The sequence below is a fragment of the Pinus tabuliformis genome, chromosome 2_2, assembly GCF_031772625.1.
Source record: "Pinus tabuliformis cultivar Carrire ecotype Pingquan chromosome 2_2, CPIR1, whole genome shotgun sequence".
In the NCBI taxonomy this organism is placed as follows: domain Eukaryota; kingdom Viridiplantae; phylum Streptophyta; class Pinopsida; order Pinales; family Pinaceae; genus Pinus; species Pinus tabuliformis.
Window position 1 is genome coordinate 117535205 of NC_142300.1, and position 22187 is coordinate 117557391.

The 22187-nt window shown below is 39.6% G+C and overlaps 1 protein-coding gene across 2 annotated transcripts in view; it reads left to right on the forward strand.

Annotated features, from left to right (window-relative positions):
• LOC149191635 (O-fucosyltransferase 2-like) overlaps positions 1-22187 on the forward strand; it is a 315718-nt gene that overhangs the window by 91360 nt on the left and 202171 nt on the right. The window contains exons 2-4 of one of the 2 annotated variants that reach the window (XM_089404381.1): positions 17364-17453; positions 17557-17656; positions 17928-18004. The exons of the other annotated variant lie outside the window; for it this stretch is intronic. Coding sequence (XP_089260507.1) covers positions 17364-17453; positions 17557-17656; positions 17928-18004 — 267 coding nt within the window. The remainder of the gene's footprint in view (positions 1-17363; positions 17454-17556; positions 17657-17927; positions 18005-22187) is intronic. 2 annotated transcript variants of the gene reach the window in all.

Here is a 22187-nt window from a genome sequence, read left to right on the forward strand (position 1 = left end):
CCTCCCATGTCTACCTAGGAAAGACATAACCTCCTCTGGGCCTTGGAACATCTACCAAGTGTCGGGTGCAATGTGTAGCCGACTGTGGCAACGTGGTCCAAGTGCATCATTATCTCTAAATAATTGGGGCATGAGCAAGCAAATGGTGGTGCTAAAGAAGCCCATGTTGTGGCAATCAATGCTCTGCATGGATGGAGGCCCATGGCTCTCAATGCTTACCCTACATATGCCATTGTGTAATATTCCTACTTAGGAAATACAGTGATAAACAAAGCAAATAGCAACATGCACACACCAAAATTTAGACACATAAGTGAACATCTAGAACTCCATCAAAATAAACACCTAGCTGAGCCATTTTATTAAATAAAACTGTAGTACAATGGGGGATTCGGTGTGAGTGCACCTGGGCTTGCCAAAAAGGCAAGCTAGACAAGCTCCAAGTGGAAAAAGGCAATGCCCAGATGCTGGAATGTGTAGCTTCAACTATGCCCCGTGTTGCCTTGGAGAAACTACATTGTTTGCTGCAAAGGATCTGCTAAATGACCCCCTTCCGGTGCTTAGAAAATTCTGGGAAATTAACCTCGAGCTCCTCTCAAATAACCCACCAAAACCCAGAAAGGGTTTGGCCTAGTTTTTACCCTTGAAATTGGCCCCCAATTACTGCGTGCTCCACAACTGGCTGGAAATTATGACCCTCCTTGAAAGTCTCTGCTCCAACCCTCCAGAAAGATGCAAAATGCTGATCTTACTCCTTCGGATGACTCACTGAATTCCCTAGCTCAAATCATCTCCCAAAGCCAACTCCCTAGCTCCCACATGTGCCCAAAAAACTCCCTCTGCGCAGGCCCACACAGACACCAAAAGGTCCATGCTGTAGCAACAAGGGCTCTTCCAAAATTGTTGTCGTTCTCCCCCAAATCTCCAACAATAGCTAATGTAATGCTCCCTCTGGAATCCTCCACAAATTGGCTGCTCTTTGCTGACCTCCCCAAGGAAATTCGTGCTCTCTCTTACGCCCAGAAAGCAGCAAGACAGCCCCACGAAATCCTTGTGATAATGCTGAACCGACTCACAGTAGACAAGACTTCCCTCCTTCAGCTAGCACTCAAAGTCCCCCGAAGCAAGGGGTCAGAAACACGCTTGAGAATCTCAGGTGCAGGCTGGGCTAAACAGCTCAAGTGTGCTAGGTGCAAGTAATTGTCAAAATGTCAAAAGCCCTAAACTGATGCGAGTCCCTTCTATTTATCTTTGGCTGCCTCTTCCTGATGTGGGTCCCACCATCGAACTGCTTTCCTTCCCAAGTAGCTCGAATTGCCTAAGTGGAGTGTATTTCCCTCTTGGTGGCCCCCAAATTCCACTAAGAGTTTGATTTTTGCCTTTTTACCTTGTGTGAGTGCCTTTATCAATCAAAAATTGGAAGTGGGGTCCTCCAACCCACTTCTCCTAAGTTAGAACCCAAAATTGTCAACATTGTGCAAAATTATATTCTCACTTTGCAATAATTGCTAAGTGGGAATATCACACATTGTGATCTTCTAGAGGGCTTGGATCCCGTATAGGGAGGCCAAGTCAAAGATGAAAATCCACGTGCAATCTTGTATAAGATCCAATGTGTCTCCTCACCTTCCAATACAATGATTCATTAGTGCAATTGAGTAACTAAGCTTGCTAATCAAGGGCAAGAGTGGACACTTCATAGTGGGTTTCCCTTCCAAATTTGGGTGTTTGAACATGTATTGGTGATACCTTCTTAGGTATGAAAGGTTAATGAAGGACCCTGTTAGGTGGTTTCCACCTCTAAGGTGATGACAGGTCCAAGGTACCCCCATCAAGTGGTAGGTGTCATGTGAAATAATGATGGAACAAAGTGCGAACAAAGGAAAGCCCATACCTTGGGTATATGAATGTCGGAGGGAGCAATCATGGTACATGAGTTACTTCGACCTTTGTTTTTCCACCCTTCTTCATTTGCCTTTTATTGATTTTTCTTCTTTTGACAGCTTGGGGCTCAAAAGGATGAGAGCATGATGTGTAAGATATAACAATGATTACCCCCTTAAGGTGGGGTAGTTCATCACCCACCAGGGGTTGGGACATTCTTGGGTTCCTTAATGATGCAAAGGGGGGCCCTAAGAACCAATGTGATGGCCATAGTGATAGGGTGGTAGAGTTCATGTTTGGCATTTGGCCATGTGCTAAATTTTATTGTCCCGACCACCTTTTGCATTTTGTGATACATTTCCTGTTGTATGTGGCCATATTATGCTTTTATCTTTCTTTTAGCTACATCAATCTTCGAGGCATCATTCCAAGTCCGACCCAAGGTGTGGGCAAGGGAAAGGAGAGGCTAACACCTTGTGGACCCAATGGAAAAATGTGGATCCAGATGGGGAAAATGTGAAAGGGGCTTGTAATGAGTGGAGGGGAGTGAGATATATGTTGTCGGGAAGCGGGACCACACAAACAAAATCAGGGTTTCCCATGTAGTGTCACTCCTAAAGCTAATAGCCAATAGAGCAGATTCCATGAGACTAGGACATAGGATTAACTCCCTAGTTGAGGTAAGGGAACAAGAGTACAATTGAAGCCCGTCCTTCTTCCAAGTCTCCCAGTAATCCATGCCTAAGTTTGCCCAAGAAAAAAATGCATAAACACCCAATTACATAATGAAAAATCATAACTTCAGGGTTGGATGGCCCACCTTCAGACATACAATCATGACATATGAGCGAGGGTACACAACAACTGGCTCAGGTGGCGGAGAATGGTAGCACATCATGTCTGCCACGTGGCTGCAAGGGGTTGCTGGCTGCCAGTTGAAGACAAATCTAGGAGAAAATTTCTCCTACAGGTGTCACCCACTGGTGGTGGGTAACATGCCCCTTATCACCACAGCCAAAACCCCTTTCTCTTTATGGATTTTCACAATTGGGAGGAGTCCTAGTATAAGGTCACATATAAGGGGTATTCTAGGTATAAAGGTGTAAGATGATCAAGATGCTTCTAAGGGAAACACACAACTTAAGTACAAGGCTGAAATAGATGAATGAAGACAACTTCTTTCCTTAGAGATGCTGAACTTGTCCAATACAATACCTAGGGTTTGATTAATAGGTTGAGAGTTGGGATGGCGAAAGGTCAAAGTGTAGACAAAGGGTTTCCCATAATGTATTTCAACAAGGATATAGCACATGAAACCCTCAAGAAGCCCCCAAGTTGAAGCTAAAACCAAACTTGGGTTTTACCCTAGGGCAAGCAAAATTATGGACAAAATTGGAATGAATCCTAGCAAACGGGAATAATTTTGAGGCAACCACTCAACCCTTGATATTTAAACTTTCCTAAGTAAAAAATTTCCCTTCCTAGCCAATTCGTACTAGGCCCTAGGTGGCCACTTGGGCTTAAGTGGGCTGAATTAGGTAAAGGGAGAGAAAGAGTAAAATTTATGGATAAAGTTTGACTTGATCACCAACAAATGATGGCTAGTGCCTAGTCCTAGGGTTGATGGAGTCTACGGGTTCTTCAATTTAGCTAAAACTTGCAAATGAGTATGGATATTTTGATGCCCTAACATCAAAACCCTAACTATTACCTTTGTGAGTGATTGAAGTTCACTTGGGAGAGCTAATGTAAGATCACCAAGGGGGTTGCCATTCACATATCATACAATGAGTAATGCATGCAATAATTTGACGTAGCTTCCATACATTAGACAAAAACTTAGAAATCTCGCAAATAAAAGCACTTACAAGATAATACGCATGTACAATCCAATCAACAATCCAAGATAACTTCTCCAAAGGCAAGACAATAGCACCAAGACAAGATTTTCTCCATAGATCAAATCTCTCCAATAGGAAAAGAGGCCAAAATTCTCAAGAAGAGAGGTCGAGTTCACAAGTGATGATGATGAAAAGTGAAAAGATCCTCTCCTCTATTTATATGAGGACACGTTCTATTTTTTCCTAAAAAGGCCTTAGAAAGACAAGTAAAATCATAATGATGCATTGGGTTACAAGCCAACCCACTAGCTTAGACATAAAATCAAATGAATGCCCACACTTGTGAGCCATGAGAGGCCTAATTAAGTTGATGTCATCCAATAAACAAGTGTAATGTGCTCTCTAAATTGATGAGCTAATGGAGGATGAAATACCCTGTTCGATCCCGTAGGCTATAGTCTTGATAAACGGGTAAAAACCCAATTTTTCCTATGTTGGGGTAACATTGGGCAAAATTTGGTTCGTTTGGGGCCAAAAAACCCAAAATTGGGGGTTGCACCCTCAACCTCTCTCATTTTGGAGCCCATGGAAAATCTATAAATAGAGAAGAGTTGAGATCAAGTGAATCATCATGAATTGTGGATCAAATCATCTGTTTTCTTGAGTTGCAGCTTTGAGGGTTTTAAGACCCCTTCTCTTCTACTAATTTCGGTGGTGAAAGATTCCACCCTAGTTAGTGAATTTTTTTTTTTAGTATCTTATCTTTTTTCTAGTTTTGACAAAGCAGGGTAACTATATAGCTGTGGAAAGCAAATTCTATGAAAGAAATATGAGGCAAAAAACTAAGGTCAAAGTCATCTGAAGCTTATAAAATCCCTCTAAAACAGGTCGCAATTCTTCTGAGATTGAGAAAGGGGTTTTCCTGAGGCATCCGAGGCCAACAAAACAAAGTTGAGGAGAGAAATAGAGGTAGTCAAAACCTCCTGAAGCCATCGAGACGAACACTTGAGGCACTTGAGATTTATTTGAGGAAGATAAGTTGAGTCCTCCGAGGCTGATTTGGTGCCAAACCCCCCTTGGTCAAAACAATAAAACCTCCCTGTCGCAGTCGGAGGGTTCCAAGCGACAATTCCTAAGTCTTTATGGTGGGTTGATTAGGACTGCGATAGACGGAACCTACTGATAATTGCAGAGAGGAGATTCCCGAGGCAACATAGAAGGCGAGACCAATAGATTTGGGAAGGAATCGATTAACATATCTGAATTCGTCCTTGACCAATGACCCTTGGTTAATATTCTTGTAGCAAATTCGACTTGAGGTTATCATTTCTTTTGTCCAGAATTTGAAAGGGACCACTGGCTGTGCACTATTTGTGTACGAATTTGTAAATAGAGTCCAGGTCATGGTTAGATAGAGCATAAGATTTCATTGGTTACATTTTTTTGGATTTGTAACTAGTTGGCTGAATTATAAATATTGTTGATGAACTATTGCATAATCTGTGGTAAGGAGAGTAGTGATATTGTTGTGATTTAGATAATTTATGTTGATTTTTGATAGCATCGGATGTGCTCTAGCCATGAAAATTGGTGGAGAGGCTGAGGCACATGAGATCTCCAAGGCCCATAAATCGTTTGGAGAAATTCCACCTGAATGAAGAGATATTAAAATAATTAATATTTTTAATGAGACCCTTGTTAGGCCCCTATATTACTAGTGTAACCCCTTATTGTTATTAGTACAACCCACTTATTATATTGATGTACCCATGTAGTGCCCATATTGTTACTATTGTGCCCCATAGAAGCCCACTATTGTTATTATTGTGCCCTTACATTATTATTGTTATGTCGGCTCTGATTATGTTATGACCCCTTAGACTCCTATATATAGAAAGGAGGTCTTTTCATTTGTATCATCCAAGAATTGTTCATTTATGTAATGTAAAGGAGGTTGCCCCCTCGAAGAGGCTGAATTCTAAGGTGTTGATCTATCTTTTCTTGAGCTGGTTTCATAACATTTGGTATCAGAGCTTTGGATTCTAGGGTTTCGCTGCTCCAAACAGGTCATCGTGGCATTTTCTCTATAACTTTTTTTCTGTGACATTTCAGAAGTCGCAAAAAAAACCCATTTGGGAAGAAATCGCGTTGAACCTTGGGTCCAAATTTCATAGCTTTTCGCGTGATATTTGCGGAGATATGATCTGAGGAAGTTGGTCTTTTTGCAGACTCCTGAATTACATTCAAAACAGGTGACCAGGGGAAAATAGTCATAACTTTCTCTCTGGGGATCGGATTGAAATTTCGTAAAAAGGTACAAAAAGAGGACGGACTGTAGTTTATTCTATGCATTTTTCAGATCCAAAGGTCTAAACAGTGACTCGTGGCACGTCGTACAATTTTGCTCTACTGAACTAGTCTATAATCAAGTCACTGTGGGAGATTTCGCATAACTCTTCCTTGGAGAATCCAAATTGGGTCAGACTTGTGGCATTGGAAAGAGGACACAGAGGGCTACTACAGGCCACAATTTCAGAACTTAAAGATCTGAAAGTACAGAGTTACAGTCGTTTCAAGATCGAGCTCCTAAAATCAAGAAAAAGCGAGATGAGGAAGTTTGATGGCAAGGATCCGGTAAATTGGATACTACAGATGGAGAAATATTTCGATCTACATGAGGTGCAACTGTTACAAAAGGTATGTATTGCATCTTCATATTTAGAACCGGATCAATTTTTATGGTATGAGGGGCTTTGTTTTCGTAAAAAAATTGTTACGTGGTCAATTTTCACGGAGGAAATGATAGCACATTATGAGGATACAAAGAGCAACACCTTCTTTAGAGCAACACCACAACAATTGGAAAGAGTAAAAGGGCTTTGTGACATAGTGGAAACCAAAATTATGGAAACCAGGAAGCATACCCCTCACAACTATAAAGATGGAACTGTTGTTTCTTCTAGCTTTCCACAACCTACAAGGGTTACACCACAACAATTGGAAGAAAAAAGAGAAAAAGGCTTTGTTACAATTGTCATAGCAAATGCATTAAAGGTCATAAGTGTGCTGAGAAGAAATTACATAGAATATGAAGAGGAAGAAGAAAAGGATCAAGAAACATCAAAAGAAGAAGATATGCGCCAGGACCCCATCCCAGAGAAAGAAGAAATGAATCAGACGATATCTTGTAAAGCATTGGCAAGAATTACCACTTCTCAAACTCAAGATAGAAGGACATATCAAGAAGAAAAAGATGCAAGAATTGAAAGATCACATCGAGAAAGAAGAAATGAATCCAACCATATCTTGTAATTCATTGGTCGAAATTACCACTCCTCAAACTATCAAGATAGAAGGACATATCAAGAAGAAAAATGTTCAAGAAGTGAAAGATCACATCGAACATCAAGAAATGAATCCCACCATATCTTGTAAAGGATTGGAAGAAATTACCACTCCTCAAACTCTAGAGATAGAAGGACATATCAAGAAGAAAAATGTTCAAGCAGTGAAAGATCACATCGAGCATAAACAACAAGTTCTCCAACTTTTAAAGGATAACGCCACTTCGGTGCAAAATCAAAGGAAACAACATGTAGATCAACATTGTAGTGAAAAATGTTTTCATGGAGGTGATTGGGTATTTTTACTGCTACATCTCAAGCAAGCTATTTATGAGAAGGAAATGTTGGCAATACTACATGCACTTAAAAAATGGCGACCTTACCGAATGGGAAGACTCTTCAAAGATGAGGATGTGGAAGCATTGTTTTATGCTATTTCTATTATCCAACCAGATTGGATAAATGAAGCAAGGGATGAATGGAAGAAGGATGAAGAAGTATGGCCACTTATTCAAAAGTTGCAAAAGATCCCAATTCAAACAATATTGCCAGAAATTGAAGAGGAAGGAAAAATCATATTGGAACCTGGAGCAGTCACAGAAACAAGAACTCGACAGCTACAAAATCGATCAATTTCAGAGTATCTCATCAAGTGGAAGAACTTACCCGCTGAAGATTCCACATGGGAGGACAAGAATTTTATATAGAAGCATCAAGAACTACTCAAGCGTTGAGGACAACGCTTTTTGAAGGAGAGGGGCCTGTTAGGCCCCTATATTACTAGTGTAACCCCTTATGTAGGAATTTACAGGGTAAGTTCCTCAGAAAGAACACCAAAAAGGACACCGCTCACAACCAGATCTCAAATCAATACACCAGTATTTTTGACGTGGTTAAAACCCTCAAAGTGCAAGGAGGGAAACAGTCCACGGCCTGTCCCAACGTGGGTACTACAGGCAATTTATTAATCAAAGAATGAAAATTTACATAAGCTTCTCTCATGCACGGATTACCCGAACAATGACCCTCCATGCGCTTTAAATAGAACTCATGGACCAATCGGGTGTCAAGCCACGGATCAAGTGTCGGTAATACCGAGGTGAGAGTGAACCGTCGGATCACTACATATCGTGACCGTCGGATTGTAAGTTACAAAATGTACAACGGTAAAGAAACACACTTTAGCTAACTCTAACCTAACTCTATACTAGACCAAGTTGAACTTAACTATATCCTATGTGTCGGAATATCCTAACATCCCCCCTTAAGAACAACTTGGGATAGGATTGAAGGATTTACAAATATGACACAATAGGAGAAGGAAGGAGGCACTAGAGCCTATCCCCCCTTAGTGACAACTTCCTGAACTCCAAGCATATATCGAAGTTTAGTGAACTTTGCCTCTGTGAGAGCCTTTGTGAAGATGTCTGCAACTTGATCATCTGTTGGACAATATTGCACTTCAAGAACATGGTCATGAATGAGCTTTCTGATGAAGTGCATGTGTAGTTCAATGTGTTTGCTGCGCTGATGCTGGACTGGATCTTTGCATAGCTGAATGGCACTTTGATTATCACACCAAAGTGTGGTTGGATGCTGCTGCTCAAAGCCAAACTCTGATAGGATCTGACGAAGCCACAAGGCTTCCTTACTAGCTTCCACGGCACCACGATACTCTGCTTCTGCTGACGAAAGAGAAATGGCAGGCTGTTTCTTACAAGCCCATGTAATAGGTCCTGAACCAAGAGTGAAGACATAACCGGCAGTAGACTTCCGATCATCAGGGTCACCAGCCCAATCAGAATCAGTGAAACCAACTAACAGAGGAGCTGCTTTGGCACTGTAATGAATCCCAAACTGTACTGTACCTCGAACATAACGAAGTATTCTTTTAGCTGCTTTCCAATGACTTTCACGGGGGTTTTGCATAAAACGAGCAACAAGGCCAACAACAAAGGAAAGATCAGGACGAGTATGGGTTAAATACAAGAGTTTTCCGACAAGTTGACGGTATAAGGTAGCATCAACTTCAGGAGAAGTACAAGAGACTGAAAGTTTGACTCCAGACTGAAAGGGAGAAGGGGTTGGCTTACAGTCTTCCATGTGAAAATGACGAAGAATATCACAAGCATACTTGGACTGGGAAAGGAAAATACCCTCCTGGGATTGCAAGACTTGGAGACCGAGAAAATAGTGTAAGTGTCCTAAGTCTGTCATTTCAAATTTCTTTTTAAGGCTGGACTTCACATGGTTTATAAGGTTGGGATCACTACTAGTAAGAATAAGATCATCAACATAAAGAACAAGGATGATAAGAGAGTTGCCCACTTTCTTGGTGTGGACAGTATTGTCAGAATGACACCTAGAAAAGCCAGATTCTAAAAGAAGCTATCCATTTTGGCATACCAAGCCCGAGGAGCTTGCTTGAGGCCATAAAGGGATTTCTTAAGTCGACAAACAAGGCTGGAGTCTGTTTGTATGAAGCCAATGGGTTGTTCCATATAGATTTCTTCCTGCAAGTCCCCATGCAAGAAGGCAGATTTAACATCCATCTGATGGACTTCCCATTTTAAAGAGGCAGCAAGGGAAAGAACAAGGCGGATAGAGTTCATTTTGGCAACAGGGGAGAAGGTTTCAGTGTAGTCAATGCCTTCAACCTGTGAAAAGCCCTTAGCAACGAGACGAGCTTTATGTTTATCAACTTTCCCATCTGGTCCATACTTGGTTCTGTAAACCCATTTACATCTAACAAGTTTGCGTCCCTTTGGTAGAGGAACAAGATCCCATGTATCATTTGTCATCAATGAATGATATTCTTCATTCATAGCTGCTTCCCAATGTGGATGGCCTGAAGCTTCTGCAAAAGTGTCAGGATCATGATTTACTGGAGCTTGAGCCAGTAAAGAAGAGGCTCTTTCAAACTGAGAACGTGTACGTCGCTGATCTGTAGGATCACCGGCAAGATCACCTGCTGCATCCCGAGTAGTACGGACCCATCGTGGAAGTTGAGGATCCTGAGAAGGTGGGGGAGGATTATCATCCTCGCTTTCATCATCTGAAGAAGAAATGTTTTCAAAAGTAGAAGAGATAGGAAGAGGTGGCACATCCGCCGGACTAGGCTCGCAGGCCGATTTATTTTCATCAAACTTTACATCTCTTCTAATGATAACATTTTTGGACTTAAATGGAATAAGTCTATAACCTTTTACATCTTCAGAATATCCAACAAAAGTACATTTCTCACTCTTAGGTTCTAAAGCTTTATGCTTTTCATCTGGAATATGGGCCCATGCTTCACTTCCAAACACACGAAAGTGACTTACATCTGGTTTAATGGAACTCCAAGCTTCTTCTGGAGTGATATTCTCTAGAACCTTAGTAGGAGTGCGATTGATTATATAATTTGCACAATTAATTGCTTCGGCCCAAAAACTAAGACTGAGTCCTTTAGATTGCAGCATACAATTAGCCATTTCCTTTAAGGTGCTATTTTTCCTTTCAGCTACACCATTTTGTTGTGGAGTGTATGGAACAGTATGTTGCATTTGAATTCCATTTTCGGTGCAAAAGTTGATGAATGTGTTTTTAACATATTCTCCACCATTATCAGTTCTTAGCTTAAGAATTTGATGTCCAGATTGTTTTTCAACAAAGGCTTTGAAGGCCAAAAAGGTGTTAAATACTTCGCTCTTGAGTTTTAAGAAGTATACCCAAGTGCGTCTGGAGAAATCATCAATGAAAGTTAAGAAGTACTTGCAGCCAGAGAATGAAGCAACAGGAAGAGGACCACATAAATCACTGTGCACAAGCTGTAAAGGGGCTGAGGCGTGCCAAGAGGCACGTTTGTCAAAACTGTCCCGATGATGTTTTCCGAGTACACATCCGGAACAAACACCATCTCTGCAAGATACCATAGGAAGACCTGTCACCATATTTTCTTTACATAGATGCTGAAGGGAGCGATAGTTTAAGTGACCAAATCGCTCATGCCAAAGTTTGCTCACTTCATCATTATGAGCAATAAATACTGAGGGAAGATTTGATGACCCAAAGTTGTGAAACTTATACAACCTTTTGGAATCATCAGCAAGACCACTAGCTAGAATCTGTTTAGGATCTTTTAGGTCCTTGATTACAACATCATGAGGTGAAAATTCAACAATTTTACCTTCACCTGAATGAGTTATCTGATAGACAGATAGAAGGTTGCAGGATAAGGTTGGAACACATAATACATCATTAAACTGACCATTGTCTAGATGAACAGTTCCAGTTCCTACAACATTAAGAGATCTATCATCACCAACATATATATTTTTGGTCTTACAATCATTTAAAGAAGAAAACATGGCTTGGTTTTTGGCCATGTGACAAGAGGCTCCAGAATCAATGAGCCACTCATGAGAATGAGAAGAAGAAGAAGAAGATACATTTAATGCATAACCAGACTGAGATGATTGACAATGACATGCAGAAAGTGCCATTCCGGAAGTTGAAGTTGAAGTAGGCTCCACATGGATGTTATGTTTCTTCATTGCGGCTTCCAAGGCTTCCATCTTCTTAAAGCATTTAGATTCTAAGTGGCCATCTCGATTACAAAAGTTACAATGTCTATCAGTCTTCTTCCATTTGTTTTTATTGGTCTTATCATTTTGCTGAAATGATCTTTCATTTTGAGGCTGAGATGGTTTAGGACCATTCTTTTGAGGATATGACTTCTTAGGATTCTTTCAATTTGGTTGCTGCTGGGCGGCTAACGCTTTCGTGGAAGAGTTTCCAAGATTAAGAAGACCAAGGTGTAAGAGTTTTTCTTGTTCTCTTATTAAGGAATCACAAAAGGAGTCAAAGGAAGGGGCCTTGTAGTCTTTTCCTTGACAAATGAAAGCTTCCCTTGTAGAATGGAAAGTGGAAACAAATACAGAGTAGGCTGGTCCCAACTTAGTAAGGATGGAATAAATAAGGTTACCATCTTCTTTCTTAACTTTAACACCTTCCAAGAGATATCTAAGGGTCTTGAATTTGGACAAGAAATCTTCAATGCAAGAAAAATTATTAGGATCCAAAGTAAGCAGCTCATTTTCAAGTTGATGGGCTCTAATTTCATTTTTAATCCCAAAAACTTTAGCGAGTTTTTCTAATGCTTCATGAGGAGTCTCAAGGTCTGCAATGTGGAATCTAAGATCAGGAGAAATAGACATCCCTATCAAACCACGTGCTTGATCTTGTCTATTTTCCCATTTTGCAACCTTGTCTTCATCTTTTGGTTTCTTCTCTTGGTCTGTGGCTATTCTGAAGAGACCTTTACTTCTAAGTAAATCTTCCATGTAGGCTACCCATTGGAAGTAGTTAGTGCTGTCAAGAATGACTTGGCATGGACTTTCCATTTTTTTTTAAAAAACTGAAGCTGAAGATGCTGAAAGTAAGTGTTCCAATGGATAGATCTCGAAAAAATAGGCGGTTTTAAAAAAAACGGCTCTGAAAAAGGCTTTCGGATGAAGAAGTTATGGCTTTTTGAAAAAAAATTGTTGACGTTGCCGGCAAAGTGCGCGAATGTGCGGGAATGAAAAAAAATCCGCCCCCACAAAATGGAGACTTGAACCCAAGACCTCTACTCTCTTAAAATAGCTTTGAACCAATTGATCTATACAAAAAATTTGAGAGAGAGAGAGAGGGGGGGGGGCCTTGGTTTGCGTGCTTGCCTTGAGAAAGCTCTTTTTCCCTACAAAACACAAAACACAAAACCCAACACGAATATGCAAAGAAAAACGAACCTTGCGGCTCGAAGTTAGCTTTAGCCAAAAAACTAGAAATTTTAAAAAAAATCTCAAAGTTAGCTTTAGCCGAAAAACTAAATATTTTTCTCAATGTTTTTGATTTTCCGAGATCACACTAAGGTGCAGGGAAAAGAGCATACGCATGAGAAAAATCCTTCTTTTCTGTTTCTGATTTGCCCAGATCGCACAGAGTCGCAGGGCAAAGAGCATACGCAGAAATGAAAGGTATAGATCCGGTTAAAAAAAAAGGCTAAATAAACTGAGACCGAAATAAGCAGAGAGAAAATAACAGTAAACTGCAAAAAAAAAAAACACTGTATACCTCCCGATCTGAAAAATGACGCAGCTAGGGCTACCGGAAACCTTTTCGCGTGAAACGAAAGGGGTTCCTCACTGGAACAGATGCTCCGAACGCAACAGAGCAGTCCTCTCGGCCCGAAAGCAGTCAGAAACAGCAGATCTAGGAAACGACAGCCGCATGCAGTTCTACCGGCTTCAGATTTGGATCACCAACGGACGCGGCCCTCAAATAGCTCTGATACCATGTAGGAATTTACAGGGTAAGTTCCTCAGAAAGAACACCAAAAAGGACACCGCTCACAACCAGATCTCAAATCAATACACCAGTATTTTTGACGTGGTTAAAACCCTCAAAGTGCAAGGAGGGAAACAGTCCACGGCCTGTCCCAACGTGGGTACTACAGGCAATTTATTAATCAAAGAATGAAAATTTACCTAAGCTTCTCTCATGCACGGATTACCCGAACAATGACCCTCCATGCGCTTTAAATAGAACTCATGGACCAATCGGGTGTCAAGCCACGGATCAAGTGTCGGTAATACCGAGGTGAGAGTGAACCGTCGGATCACTACATATCGTGACCGTCGGATTGTAAGTTACAAAATGTACAACGGTAAAGAAACACACTTTAGCTAACTCTAACCTAACTCTATACTAGACCAAGTTGAACTTAACTATATCCTATGTGTCGGAATATCCTAACACCTTATTGTTATTAGTACAACCCACTTATTATATTGATGTACCCATGTAGTGCCCATATTGTTACTATTGTGCCCCATAGAAGCCCACTATTGTTATTATTGTGCCCTTACATTATTATTGTTATGTCGGCTTTGATTATGTTATGACCCCTTAGACTCCTATATATAGAAAAGAGGTGTTTTCATTTGTATCATCCAAGAATTGTTCATTTATGTAATGTAAAGGAGGTTTCCCCCTCGAAGAGGCTGAATTCTAAGGCGTTGATCTATCTTTTCTATCTTTTCTTGAGCTGGTTTCATAACAGACCCTAAGTCTAAACTTAGGAAAATTAAAATATTAATGTGTATTAATATAATATGGGTGAGAAAGTTCTAAATAACGAGGATCAAGTCAAATCTATCTTAGTCGTTGATTAGGGACTTAATCTTGGCCGTTGAATCGTCAATAGGAAAAGTATAAGAGGAGGCTTGAGGGTTAGTTGGAGACATACCAAGAGAGATCAGTCAGTTCGATTTTCTGGGGTAAGGTTTGCTAAGGAAATCGAACAAGCGATCAGTTGTAGTGAGGGGCAGTTCAGCAGGAGAATACATATCAGAGAGGCAACAAAGAGCCGAAAGAGGCAGCACAGAGCCTAGGAGGGTTGACGCAGAGGCTGAGGAGGCCAGCGCAGAGGACGTAGAAGCTGCAGAGGTAGATGCAGAGGATGCAGAAGCTGACGCAGACAACGCAGAGGGTTGTAGAGGCTGACGCTGGGCTGAAGAGGCTGCGGTGAGGAAGTCTGTGGGGCAGACTGAGAGCAGATTAGCCGGGAGAGGGTGACGCAATTCTAGAGGAGTGCTTGGAGTAGCTTTCGCTGTCCAGCACAAGGAACAGTCAGAACACTATGGGGTTGTTCATCCGGCTGTTGATTTGTCGGAATATCTGTCTTTGGAGAGAAGTTCTACTGCCAAGGAAATTCTCTGAAGGGTGAGCCATTTCTGGCACTCTAGTTGTATTCAACATCTGCTTAATAATAAAACCCTCTATATGCTACACCGATTTTCCTGCATTGGGTTTTTCCGGGGACGATTGTCCAAAAATAACGGTGTCCCTTGTGTTGTCTCATTGTATTTCAGTTGTTGTTTTGTATATTGTGAAGGTTGCATTTGTGTTTACTTCGATATTTATGCATTTAAATAACTTGTTAATGCAAAGAACAAGTAGGAGATAGTAAACCAGAAAATGCACTAGGGGTTTCTGATGTGTTAGATTCAGGATTTTCACAGTTTATACTTTTAAAGAATTATTTGTGTCATTAATGGGCAAAAGAATATTTATTGAGAAGCCATAGTTATTTGGGAGAAAACCCTAGAGTAAAAATATTCCTAGAATATTACAATGAGCTCCATGTGGTATGCGTTGATGCCCTAGGGTGCCATGAGTGGTGTAGAAGCCTCTAAATCATGATGTGAGGGTTGGCCCTCAAATCTTTGTCAATACCCTCTATGGACCCCAAAGTCCAGTTTGGGTTCCCAAAGGTAGTCTCCTGGGTCTCCAATTGCTCAAAATGTCCATCTTTGCTCCAACGTTGACGACTTTCCAGGTGCTGCTAGCCCTCCCAAGTCTCTGAAGGTCACACCATCCTCATTTACGCTTTGGATTAGTTGCCATATCTCAGAGAGTGCTAAGGTCAACCTGGGGGCATGTTGGTCTAAGTGCATCATCTTGAAGAATCACTAAATGTATGCAAAGTGGCAGAACGTCCTGGGTGCAGAAGGTGTCCAGTGTGATATGTTGCTACCGCTCAAAGACCTAAGGCTCTCAATGCTTCATCTGTGGGTGCCAATATACTTCTCTAGGGCTTGGGTACCTGAGTGGAAGGTGCCCAGGTCATGGGTTACTAAACTACCTGACAATCACAACATAACGTTTAGTGAAATCAACCAATCATCAATGACAATAATCATTTTTGCACCTAGGTGAACCACGCTTGAATGTAAAGCACTATTTAATACTTCAAGTCTTCAAATAAAACTTCCCTTCCAAAATTGGGGCGTTGGACTCACAATGGTGTTACATCCCTAGGTAGGAGTGGCTAAACGACAACCCTATTAGGTGTTTCCCACCCCCAAGGGGAAGTAACATTTCCTCGGTCTACTGTTCAACCAATAAGAGTTAGTGAATAATGATGGTACGAAGGGCAAAAGACTTTATGGCCAACTGCCATGGTCAAAGGGACCAACATGATGGGGATCCACATCATGAGTGTATAGACGTGGGGAGGTTGCAATCATGGATGCATGAGTTACCAACCCGGCCTTTATTTTTCCACCCCTCTTGTGCGCCTTTTACTTTTGCTTGATTTTTCTTTGTATTACTGCTCGTAGCTCAAAGGGTTAGAGCTTGCTTTGTATGATGTATAGCAGTTGTATTACCCCTTAATGATGAGGCAACTCATTGCCCATTGGGGTTGGAACATGCAAGGATTCCTTTTATGATTTATAGGAGCAACATGTGCTCAGTAATTGAGTGATGGCCATAATGAGTGAAGTAGAGCTCATGCTAGGCTTTTGCCCACATGCTAATGTGTATGTCCTGGCCATCTTTTGCATTTTGATATTCTTTTGTTTTATTTTATGGCCACATTATGCATCAGCCTCCCAAAGCAAAATTCTGGGCCCTACCCAAGGATGTGGATGTATGGTTGCCAAATCCCAGAGAACTAATGGTCAGTTGAACCTGAAGAATGGAGGTGGAATTTGGGCTTGTAATGTAAAATGGAATGTGGTAATTATGGAATAGGGATAGATGGAACACACTATCTCTATCATGGCTTCCCAAGTAGTGCCCTTCCTATACCCATTGGTCCATTAGGGGAGGTCCCACTGGACAAGGACCGAAGATTAACCCCCCCCCATTTGAGGTGAGGGAACAAGATCACGGTCAAAAACCCTCCTTCTAGGTTATCCCATAATCCATATCAAAAGCCCAAATACAAACAAGCATAAGCACCCAATTGCAAAATGAATAAAGTACCTTTTGATTAGAATCCCACCTTCGTGCATGTGTTCCTGCCGGATGGGTCAGAAAATGACGGATGCAGGTGGTGGAGGTAAAATGGCACATCATCAGCTAGTGGTGGCTGTCAAGGGCTGCATGGCTGGCTGGCTGGATGTGAAGAATGAGAGAAAATTTTTCTCCTGTAGGGTCACCCACTTTGGTGGGTAACAACAACACAAGATCTTCCTATCGAAGACACCAAGCTAGAAGACCTTCCACAGCTACAAAATTCAACAAATGGCATACCGTACAACTAAATTGACTATTATGATGCACGTTTTGATGATTGTGCTCACTACTAGGGTTGTAGATGCTCTACAGAATAGCAGATATGTTTTATTGGACATGGTTCATATCTGTTACAGTTTAATTTATTTTGCATGAAGGAAAACTGTACTGTTCATTGGTTAGAGATGTAGGACTGCCAACTGGGATCTTTAAGGTTACTGTAATTTTTTTTCTTTCTATTTTGCAGGGGGGATGGAGCAAGTTTGCAAAAGGGAAAAGACCTCCAAGGGTCATGTATGACAGACTTTTAGCTTTAGCAGCCCATGCCCTAGCAGAGGTCAGTCTAAATTGTATTGCGTTTGTATTCAAACATGTTTATAAAGATATTAGAGACAAGATGGGTTCAAAATTACGTGGAATCTAAATTTCTTTTACACTAGGGAGAGTCCAAGCCTGAGCCAAAAGAACTATGGGAAGAACCGTTTGTTCAGGCCTCTGCATGGAAGCCTTGTGCAGATAAACCGAAATTAGACTTTCGAGGTAACTTTGTATCCTCTTCATATTCAGTTCTGGTTTATTGAATTTGAATTTTGGCTCTGAAGCTTCATTGTCTACTGCCTGTTTTGATGGCCTTATGATAACCATTTCTATTACTTGGATATGCTCCTCAGTCAATAGAGAGGTGTTCTGGAACCACGTTCAGTATTTTGTTCATATTATTCTTTGAGTTTTTCATTTGTTTGTTTTGTTAAACTTTATGTGGCTCAGAATTTTGACATTCTAGTTATTTGTTGCATGTTTCTTTGAGTAGAACCTCCATCTCCAGAAAAGAGCACAGGATATATTTTGGTCAGTGCAAATGGAGGTCTAAATCAGCAGCGAGTAGCGGTGAGGCATTTTTCTGACCTTATATAAGTGCATAATTTGGTAATGGATGCACCTTTCATCCATTTGCACAAGCATATGCCAATTTGCTGGAATTTCATCATCTATTGTTGCAGAATAGCTGAACATGGTACTGATTATTATATTATTTTCTGAACTATACATCAGTCTTTCAATCCTTAAAGAACTATAATGTATGTAATTATAAGGTTAGACTAGATATTTGAATAATAAACTTCAAATGCCAGTCAAAAAAGGTACCAATCAAAGCACACACATTTAACATATAAATTCAATCTGAGATAGCAAGGTGATTGTTTGAGGAAAAGAGTGAGCATACATTAGCTTGGCTATTCTATGGATCCAGATACTGTACTTCATCCTTGATAAAGGACAAAGAAAGTAAACTTTTCATCCTTGCGGCCGCCGACAACCCATTTTTGAGGAGGGGCAGGGATGACCTAATGAGGCCTAGAGATCAAGCAGTTCTCTTGCTAGGATCATCTTGAGTAAGACTTTTGACTTTGTAATGAACCATCTCTAGTAAATTAGTAATAGACTTGAGAAGTGAGCCACCTCTCTACGGACAAGCTCTTTGTCTTCCCAAACTTGGGTCATGATCTTTCAGTAGATATCAACTGTCCAAAAATCAAAAGTCCAGTTGCTGTGGGAAAACATCAAGGCTGTGCCATGAGCAGGGGAAAAGGCAGATGCTATCTGTTGTTACTTATTTAGGGAAAAACCTGTTTCTATAAATGAAACTGATAAGAATTCACATGTTCAATGATATTCCACATCATTACCAGGTTTGGCATGAGGGGAGGGGTCAAATTTGTAGTCCTAAAACTTCATCAGAAAAATAACAGATTTTATAGAAATATTAAAGACAAAGTCCCACAAAAAAATAACCGTTTAAACATCAGCGTGTATGGTCTTACTTTGGCGGTGTTATGCATTTATCTCAACAAACATTCCTATTAACTGTGGAAGACTAGGCCATAAATAAGTATAAAAATGTTCTCTAATATTTTCAAACATAAATTTATAATATTAAGATAATAAAACAATCATAAGAGTAATTGAGATTTTATGTAGGATTGCTTCACTTTTCTAAAACATTTTGTTGCATGAATGCAAACGCTTGTTTGTTACCACTTGCAAAGCCTTTAGCCGAGTCTTGCTTGATATTTATCAATTTATTTCTCAATCTGTATTTTGCTCTATACACCTACTTGCTCCCTATTGATTTCTTGCTTGAAGGCAACTCAAGTAGCTCCCCAGTGCGCTATTCATCAGCAATGCATAAAACTTAACTTGCATTGCATATCTCAAAATTTGACGTATATTCTTTTCCATTATTAGTACGAATAGATCAAAATGAGATTGTGCATCATTTTCAATCCATGCATGAAAGTTCTTGAATGTTTCAAAAGCTTGAGATTTGTTCTTCAATAAATAAACCCAACACATTCTGGTGTAGTCATCAATAAATGTCATCATATATTTATTACCATTTGCAGAAGGAACATGTATTGAGACACATAAATCATAATGAATGAGTTCAAGTTTTCTATGTGCTCTTGAATGAGAATCATAAAAACACTGTTCGCTGTGCTTTCTTAAGATACAAGCATCACATTGCTTAAGTGTCCTAGGAATTGTAGGCAAACCAGTAACACCATTTTTCTTCAACAAACGTGTAAAGATTGATATTAAATTTCAACAAGATGGACATATTTTTTTTATACAATTCTATCAAATTAATTGCATTTGCGTACCTGTTTCTCCCATCTGGTTTCGTTACCAAACCAATTGATTCCTCCCTGCCTATCTAGGATCAACCTCTGCGGTTCCTAGATCCAAAGAACTTCGAAATGGAAATCCACTGGTCCCCGTGCCCAAAACTCCAAGAACAACTGAAGATTTTCCAATTTTCAATGCCAAAATACAGCCCCTGGCTTTTCCTCCAACAGATTTATTTTTTCCCCATTCTTTGTATATTTTTCCCTTTTCCCCTTCTCATGCTCCTCTTCCGTCTATCTATAATATTTCTTGGCGGTCACCGTTTTGTACATGGTGACACCTTCCCCCTTTTGTAACGTGTAACTCATTTGTCCAAAGCTACAGGGATTTTGACATGTGTTAGTTTACCTTAAGAATTTTTATTAGTTTTCTTTAAATGCCCATAGTTTATAATATTTATTTTATTTTGATTTAAATTTCATATTTTAATAATTATTTAATATAATTTATTAATATTATGGGATATATAAATAAATAACCATGTTTTTAATTAACTTTAAATTTTACATTTATTTCTTTATTACCAAATTTACTTTATACCTTTAAATTTATATTATTGAAATTATTTAGGGTATTTTCTCCTTAATTATGACGCATTTAAGTAATATGGGTCATTACATACACCCCTCCTTTAGAAAACTTTGTCCCAAAGTTATAGTTTTTACCGTATATCAACACTTATTTTAGCAATTAGTACATTCTTATTAGGGTTGTGTATCGAGGTTAAATTCTTATTTAATGTAAGGATACTATAAAATTGGTGTTTATGAAGACTTCTAGGTTTATAATTTTAATGGTCATGCCTTGCCCCAACCAGGTTTCCAAGCTATTCTAAAATCATCCTATCCTTCCTAATCTCTTCCGCTCCCATCCTATCTGTCCTCTACTGGAGTATGCCATGGCGTCAGTTATACTGACCTAACAATTCATAAACTCTAAGGATGGTAGCGTCGACTATATCGACCTGGTTTCCTAGTAGGTATCCGGCAGTCATCATCACACGTCTAAGGGAACGTGACTCACATAGTCCTCCCATAACTCCAGGTTTTGGAGGATAAATGGTGGGCAACACCTCCACCTCTCCTAGTAGAATTAGGGTCAATACCCTATCATAGAATCTCATTGAGCTTCCATTGTTCTTGGAGTTTTGTCATCACGAAGTTGGTTTGGTAATGATACTATTTGCAAAGTAAACACTTGCCCACAAATTATAACATATGCATTGATATAATCAAAATCAATTGTATTCATACAACGATTTTCTATGCATTTTAATAAATTGATAGTATTCTTTGAGTTCATATAACATACTTGGCTATATCTAACTAATATATTTCTAAATTCATTTTCACATCAAGTATTCAAGTGTATTTATTATTTTATTTCCATCTCATCATTTGTGCGATATGTAAAATAAGAACAAAATTATAGATATCACATTCATAACATACATCATGATTTATCTAGGTATATCTATGTACCAACAATGTTTAAGCATAATAATTTGAAATCATTCTTTTGTGTATTTATTGTGCATAAAACTTGTGACTTTAGATTGTTAACTGACACTTGATTTTTGATCTTACGAGCACATATCATTATGTCCCAAACATTCATTGATCTGTATGTTTTTTCTCCAGCAACAACTAGCTGGGTTTTTATCTTACTTGGTAACAAAATGCATCATGCGTATAGTCATTAGCAAAGAGACTTTAACTCATATTTTTTTTTTTTAACAATAATGTTGTTTGTTGTGCAACAACATTTGGGGAACATATCTTGTACTCAACATTTCCTCTAACAATAATACACCATACATTGCTTTATGTTTAAATGGTAGTATACTCTTTCAATACCTCGGCCCTATATGTTGTATTTATGCTCATGGAACCTGTGCTCAAGTTGTATTCATCAATTATAAGAGTTGCTAAATTAGGTCTGAATGTTGTGTATGCATCCGTTCCTATTGACTGTTTCACTACCAAGGAGTTGATATCCACGCCAAGTGAACTATTGTTTCCAGATCTGTTGCCAGAGCACATTCCAGGTTCCAAACTTAAGTTCTATGCATTATACTAGTTATTTATATGCCTGTATATGAATGAGTTAATGGCTGTTGCAATTCTGAGTTATTCTCCTTGATGAAAGATGTTTAGTTCCTCATCACATGGTGTTTAATAGTAGTGTATTCCTTGTTGAATAATTGTGAATGGTATATATAACCACTTGAGCTCAATTGTCTGGTTCTGTTATCATTTAACTGGAAATATAGTGGAAAATTGTTCACCTACAGCCAACAGATAACAAACTGATGTGCAAAAAGGGATCACTGTAACCTTCACACAAACTCAGAAATTTATTGGAAATTAAGAGAATATACAGG